This window comes from Lathyrus oleraceus, chromosome 7, assembly GCF_024323335.1.
Source record: "Lathyrus oleraceus cultivar Zhongwan6 chromosome 7, CAAS_Psat_ZW6_1.0, whole genome shotgun sequence".
Classification (NCBI taxonomy): domain Eukaryota; kingdom Viridiplantae; phylum Streptophyta; class Magnoliopsida; order Fabales; family Fabaceae; genus Lathyrus; species Lathyrus oleraceus.
The window spans coordinates 456,995,891-457,016,346 of NC_066585.1; the positions used below are offsets into that span (position 1 = coordinate 456,995,891).

Genomic DNA, 20,456 nt, shown 5'->3' on the forward strand with positions numbered 1-20,456 from the left:
TGTCATGGGCAGTTGTATCAGCAGCGGATGAAGCGTGCTTTTGACAGAAAGGTACGACCTCGGGTATATCACGTGGGTGATATGGTGCTGAAAAGGATCCTTCCTCCTCAAAACGATCGTAGGGGCAAGTGGACACCCAATCACGATTCCCCAGCATGGTCAAGAAGGTTTTCTCTGACAGAGCCTTGTTGCTAACGACCATGAGTGGCGAGGATTTTCCATCCCCTACAGATGCGGACGCAGTTAAAAGACACTTCATAAAAAATTGACCCGCTGGACAAAAAGAATAAAAGAGTCCAGGCAAAAATGGGCATCCCGGCGAACCGAAAAAAAAACAGAAAGGAAAGGTTCGAGTAAAAATTAGGGATAAAATGAAAATTATACACCCGGCAAGTCGAAAACCTGAAAAGGCGACTTGGGCAAAAAAGGGTATCCCGGTGGACTGAAAACCCGAAAGGGCGGTCCAGGCAAAAGAGGGATTGAAACGAACAACTGCGTCTGGCATGATCGTTTTCGCTTTGGTTAAAGCATCATGGATAATACCCGGTAGGGAGAAGTCAGAAACGTCTTGTTCAGAAGGCAGAAAGCACGGGAAGTCTGAGGACATATGGGGTGTAACCGAGTTGGAACTCGATGAGATCACGGGTTTCACGTTGCCATTAGGATAGATTTTCCTTTTGTGCGCAATTACCTCTTTTCAGGAATTGCTTCCTTTGTATTGCTCAATTTGAGCCACACACTTTTCAATCAATAAAATGCATATTCAGTCAAATAATTTTGTTTTTGTTTTTCATTACCGCTTTGATTACAAAAACATCCGATTATTTTGATAAAGAATCTTGCATTTTAAGACAAACAGGTCCCTTCCAATGCATGCTTATAAGATTGAAACTTGAAATCTTATTCGGAAGGTTGAGTGACCCAAGTGTTGAAATCTTGACACGCCTGGGGCATGGTTTTATCTAACGATCTCTTTTGCAGGAACTGTTAGATATTTTCCCTCACTTGCAGGTTGTGATGTGGAAGCTATTGACAAAACAGTCCCCGTGGAGTCCGATCAGGGACGAGTGAATGGAGAACGGTGAAAGGACGACGAAGGACGTACGACGATCCCTTGAGATTAATCAAGAAGACTCTTCAAAGTCGGAAGATTGAAAAGTCTGTATAAATCCCAGGAGTTTGCTCTCCGTCGAGTATGGAGCGGTCGGGAATACAAGGTGATGAATCAGAAAAGTCCAGACGAGTCTGGGAATTCTCAAAATTGGAAAGCTGACATGGGAGTTGGATATGAATGCCATGGTTCGACGAGTCGACGGGTGTTCAGTACCAGACTGTCCTCCTCCCCAAGCAGAGTCAGAATGACTAATTCCCCAGCAGATTCAAGGTCTGTGGATTCCCTAGCAGGGTCAGGATGGTTATCTCCAGCAAGTTTTAGATTGATGCTTCCCCAGTTGCCAGGCCTGGAGGTTGTTATTCCCCAGCGGAGGTATCTGTGAGGGTTTCCCAAGCAGAGTCAGGATGTAGATCCCCAGCAAGTCAAAGACTGTTGTTTCCCCACAGAGAGCGTTGGTGGTTCTTATCCCCAGCGATATCCCCAAGCGGATCGGGGGGTAAAGGAGGTTTTCCCCAGCAAGGGTTGCCTTTTCCTAGCAGCAGCGCTATTCCCCATCAGGGTGGAAATTGGAGTGTTGACGAGTTCCTCGGCGGAGTGTCTCGGGCTCCCCAGGAGAGTCCCTCGAGGGGGATGCTTTTTATACATTCATCATGAAAAATAAGCATAGCATATTGCATAATAAATCGCGTAGCATTTCCATAATTATGGAGCATTACGCGGAAAAATAAATCATGCATCATATTGCAAGCATAAAGCTAGTCTCAAGCCGTGGTTATCGTTTGAGAGGTGGTTGTGCCCGAAGAGGAAGGTGTTACTCCGAGGAGTCTAGCATCATGAATTTGAATCAAAGGTATTCCCCAGTAGTGTGATACTGGAGGAAGGGTTTCTGTCGAGCAGAGATGGGAATGTTAATCAAGAAATTTTCGGGGTCCAAAAAAGAAAAAACAAGAAAGAATAATCCCCAGCTAAACGCGAAGTGTTCGTGTGCTAGGGCGGAATAAAGAATAGCCGGTTCGTGGCGTGTTATCCCCAGCATGGGTCTTTGGCATGCGTGCCGACTCACTTATCACTGTTTTGTTATCTCTGCCGATGCTGACAGGCAAGAAGAGTTTTCTGGTGTTCAGACCGAGGCGGTATCCAGATCGAGGTGGCGTTCAGGCCAGTTTCCGATTTTTAGATCGAAGAAGTTTCCGACGATCAGGTTGAAGTACTTGTGGCAGTCAGGCCAGTTTTCCGGTGTTCAGACCGAGGCGGTATCCAGACCGAGGTGGCGTTCAGGCCAGTTTCCGATTTTCAGATCGAAGAAGTTTCCGACGATCAGGTTGAAGTACTTGTGGCAGTCAGGCCAGTTTTCCGATGTTCAGACCGAGGCGGTATCCAGACCGAGGTGGCGTTCAGGCCAGTTTCCGATTTTCAGATCGAAGAAGTTTCCGACGATCAGGTTGAAGTACTTGTGGCAGTCAGGCCAGTTTTCCGGTGTTCAGACCGAGGCGGTATCCAGACCGAGGTGGCGTTCTGGCCAGTTTCCGATTTTCAGATCGAAGAAGTTTCCGACGATCAGGTTGAAGTACTTGTGGCAGTCAGGCCAGTTTTCCGGTGTTCAGACCGAGGCGGTATCCAGACCGAGGTGGCGTTCAGGCCAGTTTCCGATTTTTCAGATCGAAGAAGTTTCCGACGATCAGGTTGAAGTACTTGTGGCAGTCAGGCCAGTTTTCCGGTGTTCAGACCGAGGCGGTATCCAGACCGAGGTGGCGTTCAGGCCAGTTTCCGATTTTCAGATCGAAGAAGTTTCCGACGATCAGGTTGAAGTACTTGTGGCAGTCAGGCCAGTTTTCCGGTGTTCAGACCGAGGCGGTATCCAGACCGAGGTGGCGTTCAGGCCAGTTTCCGATTTTCAGATCGAAGAAGTTTCCGACGATCAGGTTGAAGTACTTGTGGCAGTCAGGCCAGTTGTTCGGTGTTCAGACCGAGGCGGTATCCAGACCGAGGTGGCGTTCAGGCCAGTTTCCGATTTTCAGATCGAAGAAGCTTCCGACAATTAGATCGATGCAGCTTGTGGCAGTCAGACCAGTTTTTCGGTATCCAGACCGAAGTGGTGTTCAGACCAAAGTGGTGTTCAGACCAAAGTGGCGTTCAGGCTAATCTTCCGGTGTTCAGACCGACATCAATATTCTCATATTCCGGTGTTCAGTATTCAGACTGACGGGAGGCGTTCAGGCCTTGGTTATCTCTGTGTTACTAGTTATCCATATATTTCTGTTTCGGTATTCAGGCCGACTTTCTCCGTACCAGACGGATTCTTCTTTCAAGATTGTTTCTTTGCCGATTCTGACAGACATTGCTAATTATTCTCCCATCAGAGTGCAAATTGTTCGTCTGTTCTTGGTATTCAATCACTCTTCATCCTGGTCATCTGAAAGCCGAGGCTATTCATATCGACAGGTTCACAGTGGATTGAATAGGGGCAGCTGTAACACCTCAAAATTTGCCCTCCTCTCTTGGGACTAGCTTAGCATATTGCATATCATTTTGTAGGTCATTAGTCATTGCATCTTTGCATATCATGTGGCTACATTGAACAAGTCATCCTCCTAAGTCTTGATCAGAAGATAAAGAGGTTAAGATGCAAGCTAAGGTTTCATGGACTGATCATTAATCATCTGAGGATGTGTGATTCAAATTAGGGCCAATCAGGGCTTGGCAAGGAGATTGAGCTTCATCTTGGTTGAAATGATACATCATCATCATCATGGTTTTATCATCACCAAGAGATTCCTCGTGCTTGATCAGATTCCTTGAGATTGGGGTTTTGACCTCTGGTCAACCCTAATCATCTGCATTGGGCCACTCAGGGCTTGTCAAGGAGATGAGGTTTTCAATGGATATGGGGATCATCATATGATTGTATTGAGCTTATGGAAGCTAGGGTTGCATCATTGAGCCATTTCATCAGAAGTTTGAAGCTCAATTTGATCAGTGCATGGCCAGATTCATCTATCAGTCAGAAAAGTCAACTGTGGCCAACTGGGCCTGATTTTATGGATTTGGAGGTGGGAGAGAGTTAGAGACACTTCTTTCATGTGTGAAAAAGTTTCATTTGACATTTAAAACTTCAAGAATGAAGAAAATCAAATCAGATGGAAACTTTCCAAAAATAGAAAGTGACTTGTAATTGAAAACTGCCAAAAATGGAAAGTTTTTCACCTCAAAATTACGTGTCCAAAAATGCTTCAAATGAAATTTTGTCCAACATGAAAGTTGTAGATCTTGCTCTCACCTTTCCAAAAAGTCCAAGAACATGAATTTCTCATGTGTGGTTGGCAAGTTGTGATCAAATCATTTTCCAAAAATGTTGAATTTCAAAGTGGCATAACTTTCACATGGAATGGCCAAATTGGGTGATCTTTCTTTGAGCAAACCACATTTTACATGTACTTTCATGATGCATCATCATATTTCATCAAAAATCATCATGGCAAAATGTCATTTTTCAAGTGAACCATTTGAAAATTGGTGGGAAAAAAGGTGAATTTCCAAAATACATGTGATTTCCATACAAGACCAATTCCAACACATTCCAAATATCCAATATGACTTGTTTGAACTGGTTTGGTACTGTTACATTGACTGATAATGAAAAGGATATTTTGGCCATTACACATAAGTTGCATTTGTGCTAATTTCATTTGATTTTGTTAATTGTGATTAGCAAGTGGATTAGAGCATGGTATAAAATGATAATCATAACAGAAAAGCATAATCACATTTTCACAATTTCAGATCTAACAAACTTTCCCTCCAAAAACCTCTCAATTCTCTCAAAACTTTTTTCACATTTTTCACCATTTCTCATCGAATTCTTCATCAATTTTGCTCATTCTTGTTGGATCCATCACCTACCAAGGCTTGTGCACGACTGTTTCACAAAATCAAGGCAAAAACATTGTGGAATTTGGACTGTTGAAAGCAAGCTCGTCCATGGCATTTTGGTGATTCTTCAAACTGGAGCATAGTTGAGCTAAGGCATCCATTCCATTCAACTTCCATATCATTAAGCTGCTTCTGTTTTGGTATTTTGGACCTTGAAGCTTACAAATTCATCACTGCCATCATCACAAGGTAAATTTTCGAATTCCTTAATTTCTCAAATCGTGACATGGCTTTGATAGATCTTTCAACGTAGAGTAGCATGAACTTTGAATCGTTGAATTTGGTTGAGTATTAAGGAAGAAATCTTGAATTTAAGTTTGATGCTCAATTGTTCTTTTGCTCGATCCGGTTGATATGTTTAGAGTTAGGTCAAATGCTTGCCATATCCATGATCTAGGTTGAAAGACGAACACATTGATGTATGGCATGATCATTTTGGTTGAAATATGTTCTTGACAATTTTCTGGAAATTTGTTGTTGTTCTTGATGAAGAACACGATCCAGAAGCTGTTTGATCTTCGTTGCCTTGGCTTTGTTTTGAAAATGTGTTTATCGCCACCAGTAACCAATAGCGTAGCGACACTGCATTAATGAAAACGGCTGCGTTTTGGACTTCTTTGCTCATATTACAAAATTGCCACTAAATCATTTAATTTGTATTATTTCATTTTTCTTTTTCCAATTTCATTTCATTTTCATCACATAACTTCAAAAATCCATAAGTTCTTCATTTCTTGTCCAAATTTGGTGAGACTTTTTTCACCATTCTCCTTGTGATGTGTAGTTTTTTATGATGATTTTTAATATTTTTGTGCACGTATGGAAAAATAAATTGTCTAGGGTTTGATTGAATGTGTCCAATTTGTGTATACCATGCCATTTTGCTTGTGAAATCTTGATGCTTCCATAGAAAGGCTTGAAATTTTTTGTGCATGTTCTAGACTCTTTGCTGATGATTTTGATATGTGGTTTGCAATTTTTGGATCCCTGGTTGATGAGATATGATTTTTTGATTAGAGGTGTGACAATTTGTGTCACACCATGCTTAGTGCAATTTCATGATTTTATTTGATGTGCTTAGGGACATTGGATTGAGTTGAATTTTTGCATGATTGAACATATGGATGTTGAGCACACATGTGAATTTTTCTGGATTTATTGATGGCATTTCCTATTTGATTGGAATTTTCTCCCCTGTTTGGTCATTTGTTGATTTTTTGTGACACATGTTTGTATTTACTTTGTTAAATTCTGGTCATTAATTGGATGGATGTGAAATTTGGTATGTGCATTGTGGACACCTTATAGAAAAGTTTGGCTTTGATCCCATTCATTTATCATGTTTTGTCACTGTTTTATGATTGGTGGAAGTTGATGCTTGTTTGATGCCTTGTGTTGGCTTGCTTGAACTTGTCTGGACTTTTTGAATTTCATTGACCTACTCCCTTTGATCCAAATAAGCTGAAATTTGATATGCTTGACATGTTATGTGTTCTGTTTAGACTTGAATTTTTGTGGAATTTATTGGAGTGTTTTGATATTGATTTGAGTGTGATCATTCTGTTTGGTCCTTTGAGGTTGCAAATTGCATGTTTTGTGTTATTTTGTTCATGAAATGATAATGATGAATGATATGAGCATGGGACCAATTGGATTTGTTTCTAAATTGATTGATTGTGATTTTGGATAATTTTCACTTGCTGTTTTGGATTTTTTATCTCCTTTTGACCCTAGGCTTGTCCTAGTGGTCTTGTTTCTCACGTTTGGATGTGATTTTCAGGTTGAAGAAGCAAATGCTTTGAGGATGTTAATTCAAGTTGATTGAATTTGGTTAATTGTTGTGAACTAACTTGTGTGTTTTGTAGGATGCTTGGCTCACTTGAGTTGATGGTGCTTTGCACATGTGTCTGATTATGCATTGTCTGTTGGTTCTTATGCTGTTTGTTTTGACTGTGTGATTGGTATACTGACTGTATTTGATTGATTTCAGGTACATTAGTTGCTAATAGTTCTTTGAGAACTTGCTGTGCTGCTGCTTGGTTGTATAAACCAATTGAGGTAGACTCTCTTGTCTCCATGTAGTCTGGAAGACCTGGCCTGTTACTTGGCCAGGCACCTGTCTGAAGTCCTCCTTAAGAGGCAATGCCTGTGCTTGTTTATTTTTGTCCCCAAGCAGGAAAAGATCTTGATTAAGGCAATTGGCAGACACAAGAGATGTGCAATCCATCTCCTGCTCTTCTGTTGAGTCGTCCCTTGGCTCACATCACATGTTGATGCCTTGTGGATCCTAACCCAAGATCCTTGTACAGTTGTATAGTTGAGTCAATGTCATAAGTGTAGAAGGGTTCCCACTTTCTGGACCCACACTTCTTTGTCTGAAGCTCTCCCTGGCCAGGGATAAGAGCTGTGAGGCACACCCCTCACTCACCTTTCATCTGGCTTCACCCTGACTCTCAATGTCAGGGTTAAGAGCTAACATCACCCTGATACAGTTGACTTGCTTTGGCAGTCTAACCCTTGTTTGAGCCACCTCTGTCTGTATATAGTGTGTGCTATTTGTGATTGTTTTCTTTGATTGCTTTGCCTGTTTAGGATTAGCTTGCTGCCTGTGCAAGTTAGGATAGAAACCATAACATAGGGCAATGATATGCATGATAACATCTAGGCTCGAGTACAGCTCCCTAGTAGTGTGTCTCCCTTTGTATCTGGTTAGAATTTCTTTCCCGTTCAGGGGAACTACGTCGCCCTGATCCTCATACCAGATGAGGTACGTAGGCAGGAGACCGTGCGAGGTCTCTCCGGGCACCCTTTTTCTTTTTGTGTGTGTTTGTTTGACAGTTGCTAGGCTCGAGTTCCCGACTCCTTAGTAACTTGTTGCTTGTTTGTTCTTGTGTCTGTAGGAGATGGATGTAAGCCCAACCATTGGCATTCCGTATCCTCTTGTTGTGTGCTTGGAGTCCGGTATAAGTCCATCAAGTGGCATCTGGTTTCCAGTGTGGGTTTGTTTGGTTCGGAAGCCGATGTAAGTCCAGCGATTGGCATTCGGGTTCCATGTTTGCCTGTGTTTGTGTGTGTTTTGTTTGGCGTGCGTGAGCCGAACTACGGCAGCTCTGATTCTCGTTCCAGACGAGATACGTAGGCATAGGATGCGATATCCTAGCGAGTCCTCTTCCCCCTTTTCCCATCTGTGTTGTCTTCAGTGTGTGTGTGTGTGATGTTTGTTTTAGCAACCTTTTTCTATCGTTTGAGCGTGGATCCCGTCGAGTACGACGGATGCGTAGGGGTGCTAATACCTTCCCTTCGCATAACCGACTCCCGATCCCATTCTCTTTGGTCGCGAGACCATGCTTTTCCCAGGTTTACTTCGAGTGTTTCCTTTCCCTCTTTGGGATAAATAACGCACGGTGGCGGCTCTGTGTTGTTTTTGTTTCAGCCCGCCGGTTGTTTTTCGCGGATGCGACAGAATGCTGAATAAAGGAACTGACACTTTGGAAGAAATTCTAAAGGTGGGACAGAAATCAGGAACCATGTCTGGTTTAGGCTTTGTTAAGGAATCCTCATTTGAATTCAAAAGCTCAAAGGCTGAAGTTCAGAAAATCAAGCAAAAGTCACAACCAATGTCACAACATCATGGAAACAGGAGGATTAACCATCGAAAGAAGAAATTTCAAAGATGGAAATGCCACTACTGTGGAAGATTTGGTCACATAAAACCCTTCTGTTACAGGTTGCATGGTTATCCTAACCAGACCCCTCAAGTCAGACCTAAGCAGAAGGCACCTAAGCATAATGCCCCTATCAAGAAACAACAATGGGTTGCTAGAATAGCTCACACATCTCTAAGGGTATCTACCAAAGAAGAATGGTATTTTGATAGTGGTTGCTCAAGACATATGACTGGGATGAATAACTTATTGGTAGATATACAACCTCATACTACCAGTTATGTGACCTTTGGTGATAGAGCTAAAGGAAAAATCAAAGGTGTTGGTAAGCTGGACAGTCCTGGAGTTCCTGAACTGAATAATGTGTTGTTAGTAAAAGGACTAACTGCTAATCTCATTAGCATAAGCCAACTATGTGATCAAGGCTTCAATGTACAGTTCACTAAGGAAGAATGTGTTGTGACAAATGGAGAAAATAAGGAAGTTATGAGAGGATCCAGATCCAAAGATAACTGCTATCTATGGGAACCTAAAGTCTCAAACTACTCCTCAATGTGCTTCTTAGCCAAGGAAGAAAAGGAAGTGAAGCTGTGGCATAGAAGACTTGGACACCTTCATTTAAGAGGAATGAAGAAGATCATATCCAAGGAAGCAGTTAGAGGAATCCCAAAGCTGCTTATTGATGAAGGAGGTTCTAGTATTGATCAATGCTTGTATAGAAGCATGATAGGTAGCCTACTATTTCTAACTACTAGTAGACCTGATATTGCCTATGTAGTTGGTGTGTGTGCTAGATACCAAGCAGAACCCAAAGTGAGTCACTTAAATCAAGTCAAGAGGATTCTCAAGTATATTAATGGGACTTGTGATTATGGTATGCTCTACTCTCATGGCTCTGAGCCTATCTTATTTGTGTATTGTGATGCTGATTGGGCTGGGAGTGCCGATGACAGAAAAAGCACATCAGGAGGATGTTTCTTCTTGGGAAACAATCTCATATCTTGGTTCAGCAAGAAACAGAACTGTGTATCATTATCCACTGCAGAAGCTGAGTACATAGCAGCTGGAAGCAGTTGTTCCCAACTGGTATGGATGAAACAGATGCTGACTGAGTACAATGTCACTCAGAATGTCATGACATTGTTCTGTGACAATCTCAGTGCCATCAACATGCCAAAGAATCCTATCCAACACAGCAGGACCAAACATATTGACATTAGACACCACTTCATAAGAGATCTGGTAGAAGACAAAGTGATTACCTTGGAACATGTGGAAACTGAACTACAACTTGCTGACATATTTACAAAGGCTTTGGTTGCTACTCAGTTTGAAAATTTAAGGGGCAAGTTGGGAATATGTCTTTTTGAGGAATTATAGCAACTAATGATGTTAGGAATTTACTGTTTAATATTTCAAATTATTAAACAATTGAGATTGTGCTCTGATTGGTCAACAGATAATAGCTATTACTCTTGTAACAAGCGTTACCTCTTCCATCTTTTCAACTTTCATTCACACAAGCATCCTCTCAGAGAAACTTTTCATTTCGTCTCTAAGATACTCATCATGTCTCAACAATCCAACTCTTCTCCTTCCAAGAACATGCCTTGTTCTCTTAGCGCTGAACCAAGCAACCCTAACAGAGAAGATCCTGTTGCTGACTCTGCGAATACCCCACATGCAAGAAGACCTAAAGAAACTGTATCAGGCTTCTCCTCAGCCATCGCTCTTGAGGAACGAACCAAAGAAGGTTCCAGGTATGTTCACAATGCCATTGCCACTATGGTGTCTGGAAATCTTAAGGTCCTTGGGGTTTCCATTCCCTTAAACACTATTAAACCTGATAGTGTTGCTCATCAAGAAAATACTGAATCTTTAGGAAAGAATATCTCTGATGATGTTGAGCAAACTGATGCTCATAAGGAGTCAAATGTTGAAAAACCCTTAGATAATGTGGCTAGTGAGGAAGTTCATGTCACTCATGATGTCAGTGACAACCCTAACTGTGAGGCTGAAACAGTAGACCTGGAGGAATTTTCTGATAATGAGGTGTTGTCCTCAGTTCTCCCTAGCATAGCCAAAAGGGTTAGGACTAGGAGAGAAAAGAAAACTGTGGCTCAAAGGTCCCCCAGAAAGAAGATTGATGTTCCAACCTCTTCCAAGACAAAGGTGGCAGTCGAGAGTTCCCTCAAGAGGAAAGGTCATGGTCCAAACAAATCTTGGAGCAAAGTGGTGCCCAAGAAAAAGAAGACCAAGTTTGTTGTTGTTGAGTCTGACTCAGATGTTCCTTATAATGTCTCTGACATTCTGTCAAAGAAGAAGCTAACCACTAGCAAGCTTGCAGCTAGTGTCCCTGAGGTACCAATTCACAACATATCTTTTCATTTTGCTTCAAGTGTAAACAGGTGGAAATATGTTTATCAGAAAAGGCTGGCTTTGGAAAGGGAATTAGCTCAGAATGTCCTAGACTGTAAGGATATTATGGACCTTATTCAAGAGGCTGGTTTAATGAAGACTGTGACTCAGTTCTCAAAGTGCTATGAGATGTTGGTAAAGGAATTTATTGTTAATTTGTCTGAAGAATGTGCTGATGGCAAGTCTAAGGAATTCAGGAAAGTGTATGTGAGAGGCAAGTGTATAAATTTCTCTCCTTCAGTGATCAACAAGTATTTGGGAAGGCCTGATGAAGCTCAACCCGAGCTTGAGGTGACTAACAACAAAATCTGTCAAGTCATAACTGCTAATCAGGTAAGGAAGTGGCCACTCAAAGGAAAATTGGTGGCAAGTAAACTGAGTGTCAAGTATGCAATGCTGCACAAGATTGGAGTTGCTAACTGCGTGGCCACCAATCATAAATCTACAGTTGCTGTAATGCTTGGAAAGTTTATATATGTTGTTGGAACCAAAGCCAAATTTGACTATGGCTCCTATATATTTGATCAAACTTTGAAGCATGCAGGAAGCTTCAGTGTGAAGGGTCCTATAGCCTTTCCTTCTCTCATCTGTGGTATTGTTTTGAATCAGTTTCCAAACATAACTGAGAATGATTCTGTGAAGAAAAGAGACAGACCTATGGCTTTCAATCATAAGTTGTTCCTAGGTACCCATGTCCCTGACATTGTTATGACATCAAGTGAGACATCACGTGTAAGCAATCAGCCAGGCAAAGTTGTTGTCATTGCAATGCTCAAAGAAACCTGCAGGGAATTAGAGGCAAGGAAGCTGAAGTTGGAAAAATTGATTAGCTCTTTGGAGATGACTAAAGGTGATGTGCTAGCTGATGGTGGAGAATTTGGTGAAGCTGCTGCTGTTGCAGAAGAAGCTGAAAGACAAGGTGAAGAGGGAGAAGCAGATGCCAGTCCTGAAGATGGCACAGATGATGATGCTGACTCTGAGTCAGATGACTAGAACATGTCTTGTGTTTCTGATAATTGCTTGTATTTTTGTTTTTTTTTGGGTCTGTAATATTAAGTGTTGCTTTGGCAACATTTTTGACAAAAAGGGGGAGTAACACTTGTACCCCAGGACAACAGATTTCTTTCAAGTTGAAGGTCCTCTAAACTAGAGGTTATGTTGATGTTTGCTCTCTGCTTGATCTTCACTTGTGCTGCTGCTGTTTGAAGTTTAACTTCTATGTTTGCTAAGTGTATTAGCTAATTTGAGTCTCTGCTTGGATGTGTGCTTTCCGCTGCTGTGAACTCTGTTGTGATGCCAAGTTGTTTTAGCCAAAAATTTGCCAAAGGGGGAGTTTGTAGATGTTTTTGATTGGCTGCATTGTATGTTAAAACACTTACTGTACTTAGATGTCTTGACTGATGTCATGACATGCTTAAGTAGTATGCTGCAGGATTAGCTAATACAGGATTTACTGAACGTCAAACTGAATGTTATGACATTCATTCATGACAACATTTTCTGGATGTCAAACTGAATGTTATGACATTCATCCCTAACAGCAGATGTTAAAGTTTAGGCTAAGTTCTCTGTTATGTTTCAGTATTTATCTCAGGCTGATTTTCAGGAAACTAACAGCTGTGCTAAAATTCAGGAAACTAACAGCTGTGCTAAAATTAAGAGACCTAGCATATAGCCTATTTGTTAGCACCCTAATGTGTGGAAATTAGGTTAACTTGCTTAACCTTAATTTTAGGAAATTCAAGTACAAGGCCCAAGTACTGCATTATAAAAGGATGGCAATCCTACTTTCAGCAGCTAAGGGATTTAACTCAGTGATTTGAAGCGTGAAGAATTTAATATATCATTATATATCACTGTTGTACTTTGATTGTGTCTTGGATTAGGTTTTACTTGTGAGCCAAGCAATTATCACCTAGATGATTGTATTGGACTATGGTGTTTATTGAGTTGTAATTGTTGTGTCACTCTAAGCTTTTAAGCGTGAGTGCTATGTTTCTTGATTAAAGCTTTTAAGCACAATAAAGAGTTGTTTGAAGTATATCTTCACCATCAACTTTAAAATTCTTATTGGTTGTAATCACTGCTGTGATTGATGGGGAGTGAGTAGGTACTAAGGTCTTAATTTAGATTGAAATTGCATTGGGTAGGTCTTAAGTGATAGGATTAAACTGGTGGTTTAAGTCTTGAATTAATACCTTTTATAGTGGATTTCCTCCCTGGCTTGGTAGCCCCCAGACATAGGTGTGTTTGTCACCGAACTGGGTAAACAATTCTCTGTGTCATTTACTGCCTTTTACGTCTACTTTCTGCATACACTACCTGTCTGCGCAGAATTGGATGTCACAACATCCAGTGTAACATCGATAGTCTGTTACTAGAATTTCAAAATATAAGAGTCCACATTTTCCCCAAGAGTCATCTCATAATGTACTATAACAAGATGAGCGCACATGTTGAAAACGACAAGCTGATGATACATTATTTCCAGGACAGTCTAAGTGGTGCATCTTCCAAATGGTACTTGAGTCTTGACCAAAGCAGAATCTGATGCTTTCAGGATCTATCTAACGCCTTAGTAATCCATTATAAATATAATATGGATATTGCACCAGATAGGAGGCAACTGTAGAACATGTCCCAAAAAGATAAAAAATGTTTTAAGGAGTACGCACAAAGGTGGGGAGAATTGGTCTCTATGGTTGAATCGCCTCCTCTTGAGAAGGAGCTTGCCTAACTATTCATGGACAAGATGAAACCTGCCTTTTATGAGAAGATGGTAGGTTTCTTTATGCTTTTCTGAACTTGTGGTTGTGAATTGAGCATGGTATGAAGAACGACAATTGTATATGCTTCCGGAACCTCCAATAACAATGATAAGAAGATTCTAGGAGGTTTCCAAAAGAAGAAAGAAGGCGGAGCTAATTTTTTGTCTGGTGGTCAAAGAAGAAACCATTCGAGAATGAAATAACACTCGTAATTTGTATATCAACAATAAGCCTACCCTACACAATTTTCTCAGCAACTGTATGTGGCAGAAATCACGCCAACTTTCAATCAACCACCTGCACCAGTCTATCGTAATACTCAGGCTGCTCCTGCATATCAACAAGCGGCTGCATCACCAACTTATCAATAACCGAGAGTTTAAGCTCCCCATTAAAATGCTCCTAATCAGAATATAGGACAAAAGGGTATAACCACCTTCAATCCAATCCCCATGACATACATTAAGCTCTATCCTTCTCTACTTCAGAAGGGTCTGGTAGTTTCTAGACCTCTGGGTCATCCACCTTATCCTCAACCTCCATGGTACAATCTAAATGCCCATTCTTCTTTTCATGAGGATGCTCCAGGACATCACTTAGAGGGATGTTATGCTTTGAAGCATAAAGTGCAGGAGCTGATTGATAGTAAGGTGTTGACCTTCAAGGATGTAAGGCCAAACGTGAAGAACAATCCTCTTTCCATACATGGAAATTCTACTGTGAATGCTATTGAAGAAGCATCTGGTTGGTATGTGATTGAAGATATCAATGATGTCAAGACTTCATTGGCAGCGTTCCACACATGATTAGTGGAAGTTGGCCTAATTAATGCCCACCATGAGGATTGTGAAGAATGTGCCATTCATCCAAGAGGATGCAAGATGGTGTCGTATCCCAAATTTTACCCACCCTACATATGTTTTCTAGTGCCACTTTATTTCAAATAAATGAAATGACACACTTGGTAGTAGAGTGAGTATAAGGAGGCACAAGTGTGAGAGGTCCTGAGTTTAAGTCATGTCTATCTCATTTTTAGTACATTTTCTGTTTTATTGGTTTCTAACTTTATTTCTATTTTTATTTGCAAAAATCACAAAAAAATCAAAAAATTGTGTTTTTCTTTTATTTCTTTATTAATTTTCCTTCTTTTTTTTATATAAAATGCATTTTTAAAATTAATTATTTTTTTACTTTTTAAAACTTTTATCTAGAAAAATATCCAAAAATTATTTTAAAAAAAGAGATTATAATTTTATTATTAAAATTTTCACCGTTCCTTTTAAAAAATCTTAAACTTGTTTAAAATAAAAAAAAAATCTAAAAGTAGTAAAATAATAATTTGTTATTATAGTATTAATCTACGAATAAATAATTTTAATTGTTATCACTTATTAAAATCTGAATAAATAAAAATCCCAATTATCATCCCTTTTCTTTTCTTTTTTTCTTGTTTTGTTTTAATTCAATTTTTACTATAAAATGGAATGGAAAAGTTCACAAAAGGGACCAAAAAACACGTACAACCCCAATTCCAAAAGTCCCTCACATGAATTTGATTTTTTCTAGAAAAATACAAGATTCACACCCATTCCATCACATATTTTGATAAACTTATAGTAAACAAAACCATTCCCCCTCATACACGAAAAACATCAAACAGAGACAAAACAAAATAGCCATCCTATGTACCCCATATCTCATGATCAATATGTAAAAAACATAAAAAAAAATACACAAATCACCATTGTTCATCTTCAAACCAACCATTCCAAAATTACACAAAAAAAAAATCATACCGTCCTCACCATAATATCTTTATCATTTATCTTCCACCTTTCTTCTATAGCCATCCTATGTACCCCATATCTCAAGATCAGTATTGGAAGGTCATCGAGATTCCTGAGGTGATTTTCGTTTCGAAGTAATTTACTATTTCTTTTAAATAATAATAATAAGTCCTTTGCCCCGCCCAAGGCAAATGGATAAGCTTTGTAGGACCTCCCTTTGTTTTACCAACTTACTTATGAATAAATTTGCATTTTTATTTTCAATGAAGATGTTTTTCTTCTCATTTTAAGTTTTCTTTTTCAAAAATGGCAATAAATCTTTCATACACTCTCATCACATCATTCCAAAACATAATAATAAGCAAAAATCTTCCTCGTGTAGATTAAATGAACCTATTGAAAACAACACCGCTATAATCCCTTACGACTTTGAATTCCCGATTAACCAAGCGGAAGAGGGCGATGATGACGATTGCGACAAGAGGACAAAGAAATTCAACCTCATCGGAAACCAGTGGATGTGATCAATTTGAGAACCAAAGAAAACAGGGAAGAGGTTAAGGTCGGCACTGCCTTAAATGATAAGATAAAGAAAAGATTGGTCGAGCTTTTATATGAGTATGTAGATGTGTTTGCTTGGTCATATCAAGACATGCCAGGACTAGACACATACATTGTCATACACAAGCTGTTGGTGTAAGCCCTAGAGGCCAATACTTTTGGTACTTGTATCGAATTATTTATTAATAATAAAAGGCTTTTTCTTTATTATGTTTGTTTAATAAAGTCCCTAGAATAGCTAGTCCGTTTAATATATCAAGTATGACTTAATCATGAGATCACATTAAACATAAGGACACTATTCTTAAAGTATCCGTAGTCGAGCTTTATTGTGAAGTGAGATAACATTAAAGCATGAAGACTATTATGTTTATAGACTAATGATCACATCTCATGGATCATGGATAAGGAGTTATCAAGTCTTAAACATATGTATGAATATTAAGAGTAATATTTATACTGGATTGACCCGCTATGAGAATACTATATAAAATGTTATGCAAAGTATCATAATTTATTCTCATGGTGATAATGGTGTATACCACCCTTCGACCTGAAACCACTATAGACCCTAGATGTAAAGTCGAGTGCCTTATTGCTGATCAAACGTTGTCCGTAATTGGATGACCATAAAGACAGTCGATGGATACTCCACGAAGCATGCTAAGGGACATGAGTGACCTAGATGAAATTTGCCCATCCTGCGTAACAGGATAAATGTCTATGGGCCCAATATTGAACTGGACAAGGATGACACGGTCTATGCCTTATGTTCAATATAGACAAAAGGCAAAAGGGTAATTGTGCAAATTAGTATTATCACAGAAGGATTTGTCAGATCCCATGACATTTTCGTGTCTTGGGTAGCAGTGATGTGTTGCTAGATACCGCTCACTGTTTATTATGTTAAATACGTGATTTAATATAATTGCCAATGCCGCGAAAACCTACAGGGTCACACACAAAGGACGGATTGATGAGAGATAGAGTAACTAAGGAACACCTTAAGGTACGGTGCACTTAAGTGAATTGTAGAACATCATAAGGTACGGTGTACTTAAGTAGAATACGAAATATGGTAAGGTACCACGCGCTTAAGTGAATTTGGCATATTATAAGATATGGGCCACATACACTTAAGTGGGCTTTTTAGCTTGAAGCCCACACAAGTGGTTCTATAAATAGAACCCTTGCGTAGAAGCATTTAGCAGTTGCAATTTCATCTCTCTCTCTCTCTCTCTCTCTCTCTCACTCACTCACTCAAAGCCTTCATTCGTAGCAGCTAGCACTGAGATTGAAGGAATCCGTTCGTGTGGACTGAGTAGAGGCGTTGTCATCGTTCAACGTTCGTGATCGCTCCGTAGATCTGCATCAAAGGTTACAATTGCCACAAGAGGTAACAATTCTATCACTGATCATGCCCATTCGTAAGGATAATTAAAGGTGAAATTTTAAATTCCGCTGCGCTTTGGATCGCCCTTCTCCTTCACAAGCTACCACTTAAACCAGAGTGTCCTCTAGTCAAACAAAGATTGAGAAGGACTAGACTAGACATGTGGCTAAAAATCAGAGAGGAAGTCAGAAAGAAACTCGATGCAGGATTCTTAGTCATTCCAAAATTTCCGCAATGGGTTGCTAACATTGTGCCAGTCCTAAAGAAAGACGGGGAAGTCAAAATGTGCATAGACTACGGAGATCTAAATAGAGAAAGTCCTAAAAATGACTTCCTCTACCTTACATTGACATACTGGTAGACAACACCGCTTAATTCTCGGTCTTTTCATTCATGGGCAGATCTCTCCAGTTATAATTAGATAAAGATGGCTCTTATAGACATGGAGAAAACCATGTTTATCACTCCCTGGGGCACCTTCTGTTACAAGGTAATGCCTTTCGGAGATAAGAATGCTAGGGAATCGTACCAAAAGGCAATGGTGACACTCTTCCATGATATGATCCACAAAGAGATAGAGGTTTATATTGATGTTATGATTGCAAAATCACAGACTAAAGAAGATCATATAATTAACCTGTAAAAGTTATTTGATCGACTGAGGAAGTTCAAGTTACATCTAAATTCTACAAAGTGAACTTTTGGAGTCAGATTGGGGAAATTATTGGGGTTCATAGTCAGCCAGAGAGGAGTCGAAATTGATCATGACAAAGTCATAGCCATCCAAGACATGCCAACTCCGAGGACAGAAAAACAAAAACTAAATAAGCAAAATGTTGCACAAGCATTTCCTTATTGAAATTATCAACAATCCCCGACAACGGCTCCAAAAAGTTGATGATTTCTCTGCAAGTGTACCAATAATGTCGCATTAATAAAAAGAGTATCGAATCCACAGGGACTGCTATTTAATAAAGAAATAGTCGTGCAAGTATAAAAAGTAACAATTGGGTTGGACATGTTCAAGTTTGTATGTGAAAATAAAATAAGTGTTCTGACAATTTAGAGAAAATGGTCATGTTTTTCCTAGAATCCCGTATTTCTCCCTCGTTGATGTCTAATGCATTACATAAATCAAGCGTCATTATATTCCCACGACGAGTTAACAAGACCACTATACCCAATCCCTTGGTGTATAGCTCATTGATTCCTACTAGAGGTCTCCTAGCCCTATTCAACCGACGTAAGTGAAATCAGGCGATGCTACAGTATGTTAACTCTAAAGCCACTACTCGAGGTCTCTTATCCCTATTCAACCGGCGTAAGTACAATAATTTCCCTAGATCAGACGCATAGGCTAAGGGTTATTATTCCCTATACGTCCATAATCACATTAACATAGTATCTCAAATAATGCACTTTAAGTGAAAAAAACAATTAAGTAGAAATATAACTAAGATAATTCATCCAACATCAAATTAAGCATATGTCCCAACATGTTCATCAGACAAAACCTAACCTAAGAGTGTTTAGCTACTTATACAAATAAAATTACAATACCAATTAATAAGAATACGATTGCATAAGAATCTTTGAAGATCTGGTCTCCAATGGCTCCGAATACGCTCCCAAACTCACTTCCGGTGTTGTAAATCGTCCTCTCCAGTCTACAATCGCAGCACACCTATAAAAGTCCAAAGTCTGCCTTTTTATAGCCATAAAATCATACTAGAATGCATTAGAAATTACCTAGAAAAGGCCTATTGCACGTGCAATAGACTGCATCGCGCCCGCGATGTTGCCTTGGCAGCTCTTCCACGTGCGCGATGCAACACGATGCCACTTTTCCTCTTTTCTATCGCGCGCACACGTGATTCAACACGTGCTTATTTAAGTAGCTTGCTTGCTTTTGTTCCCTTTTTAGTTAAATTTCTCTAAGTCCCCAATTCTTCATACTTGGTCATTTTTGCTCTGTGCTTTGGCCATTATTCATCAAATTTGACCATCTTCGACTTGTGTTTCTTTGTTTCTTCGACAGAAAATATGCAATGACAAAGTATCATTACAAACCTAAGTTGGAAGAAAAGCCAGGGTTTAGAACCCTGCAAGAATTTAACAAAGCCATGTTGGCTAAATAAATTTGGACATTGCTGATAAAGCCAAATTCTTTCGTGGCTAAAATCCTTAAAATTAAATTTACCCTAAACCTGACATCCTTCAAGCCATTATATGTTGAAGACCTAGCTATCTTTGGAGAAGCTTGCACCAAAGCATATGTATCATTAAGTAGGGCAATTGCTAGGATATAAGAAATGGAAAAAATGTTAGAGTTTAGGAAGATAACTGGATCCCAAACCAATGTAGGTTTAAAGTCCTAACATAATATTCCTTGAATATAATGATTGTTTGAGTCAGGGACCTCATTGATTTGGAAAAAGGTTGTTGAAACCAAACTATAATTGAGGCTAATTTCATACCCAAAGACAAGACTAATATTTCACAAATTCCCCTCACCAACCTAGAAGAAGAGGATTGGCTCAGTTGGAAGGCAAGTAAATATGACCACTATTCAGTTAAGACTGGATATTATAATAGCATTTCCCGGAAGGGAAGCCAGGAGATAGAAAACTCTAAAAGAGATAGGGACAAGGGATTATGGAAAAGAGTGTGGGAGAGCAAGCCCCCATATAAAAAGGTTCATGTTATGTATAATTCTTAACAAAGCCCTCCTTGTGAAGGATACATCATAGTCAAAGAAAAGAAATCAATCATAGAAACAAAAAGACAAATAAAGACAACATGAGTGATACCTCCTCAAAC

At 39.6% G+C, this 20,456-nt stretch overlaps 1 protein-coding gene across 1 annotated transcript; it reads left to right on the top strand.

The window, feature by feature from the left end:
• The first annotated feature begins 10,278 nt into the window (after positions 1-10,278).
• Positions 10,279-12,120, top strand: LOC127104348 (uncharacterized). Its single transcript, XM_051041531.1, has 2 exons — positions 10,279-10,912; positions 10,994-12,120. Exons 1-2 carry the CDS (start codon positions 10,279-10,281, stop codon positions 12,118-12,120), a joined length of 1,761 nt encoding a protein of 586 aa, XP_050897488.1.
• The last annotated feature ends 8,336 nt before the right edge of the window (positions 12,121-20,456 follow it).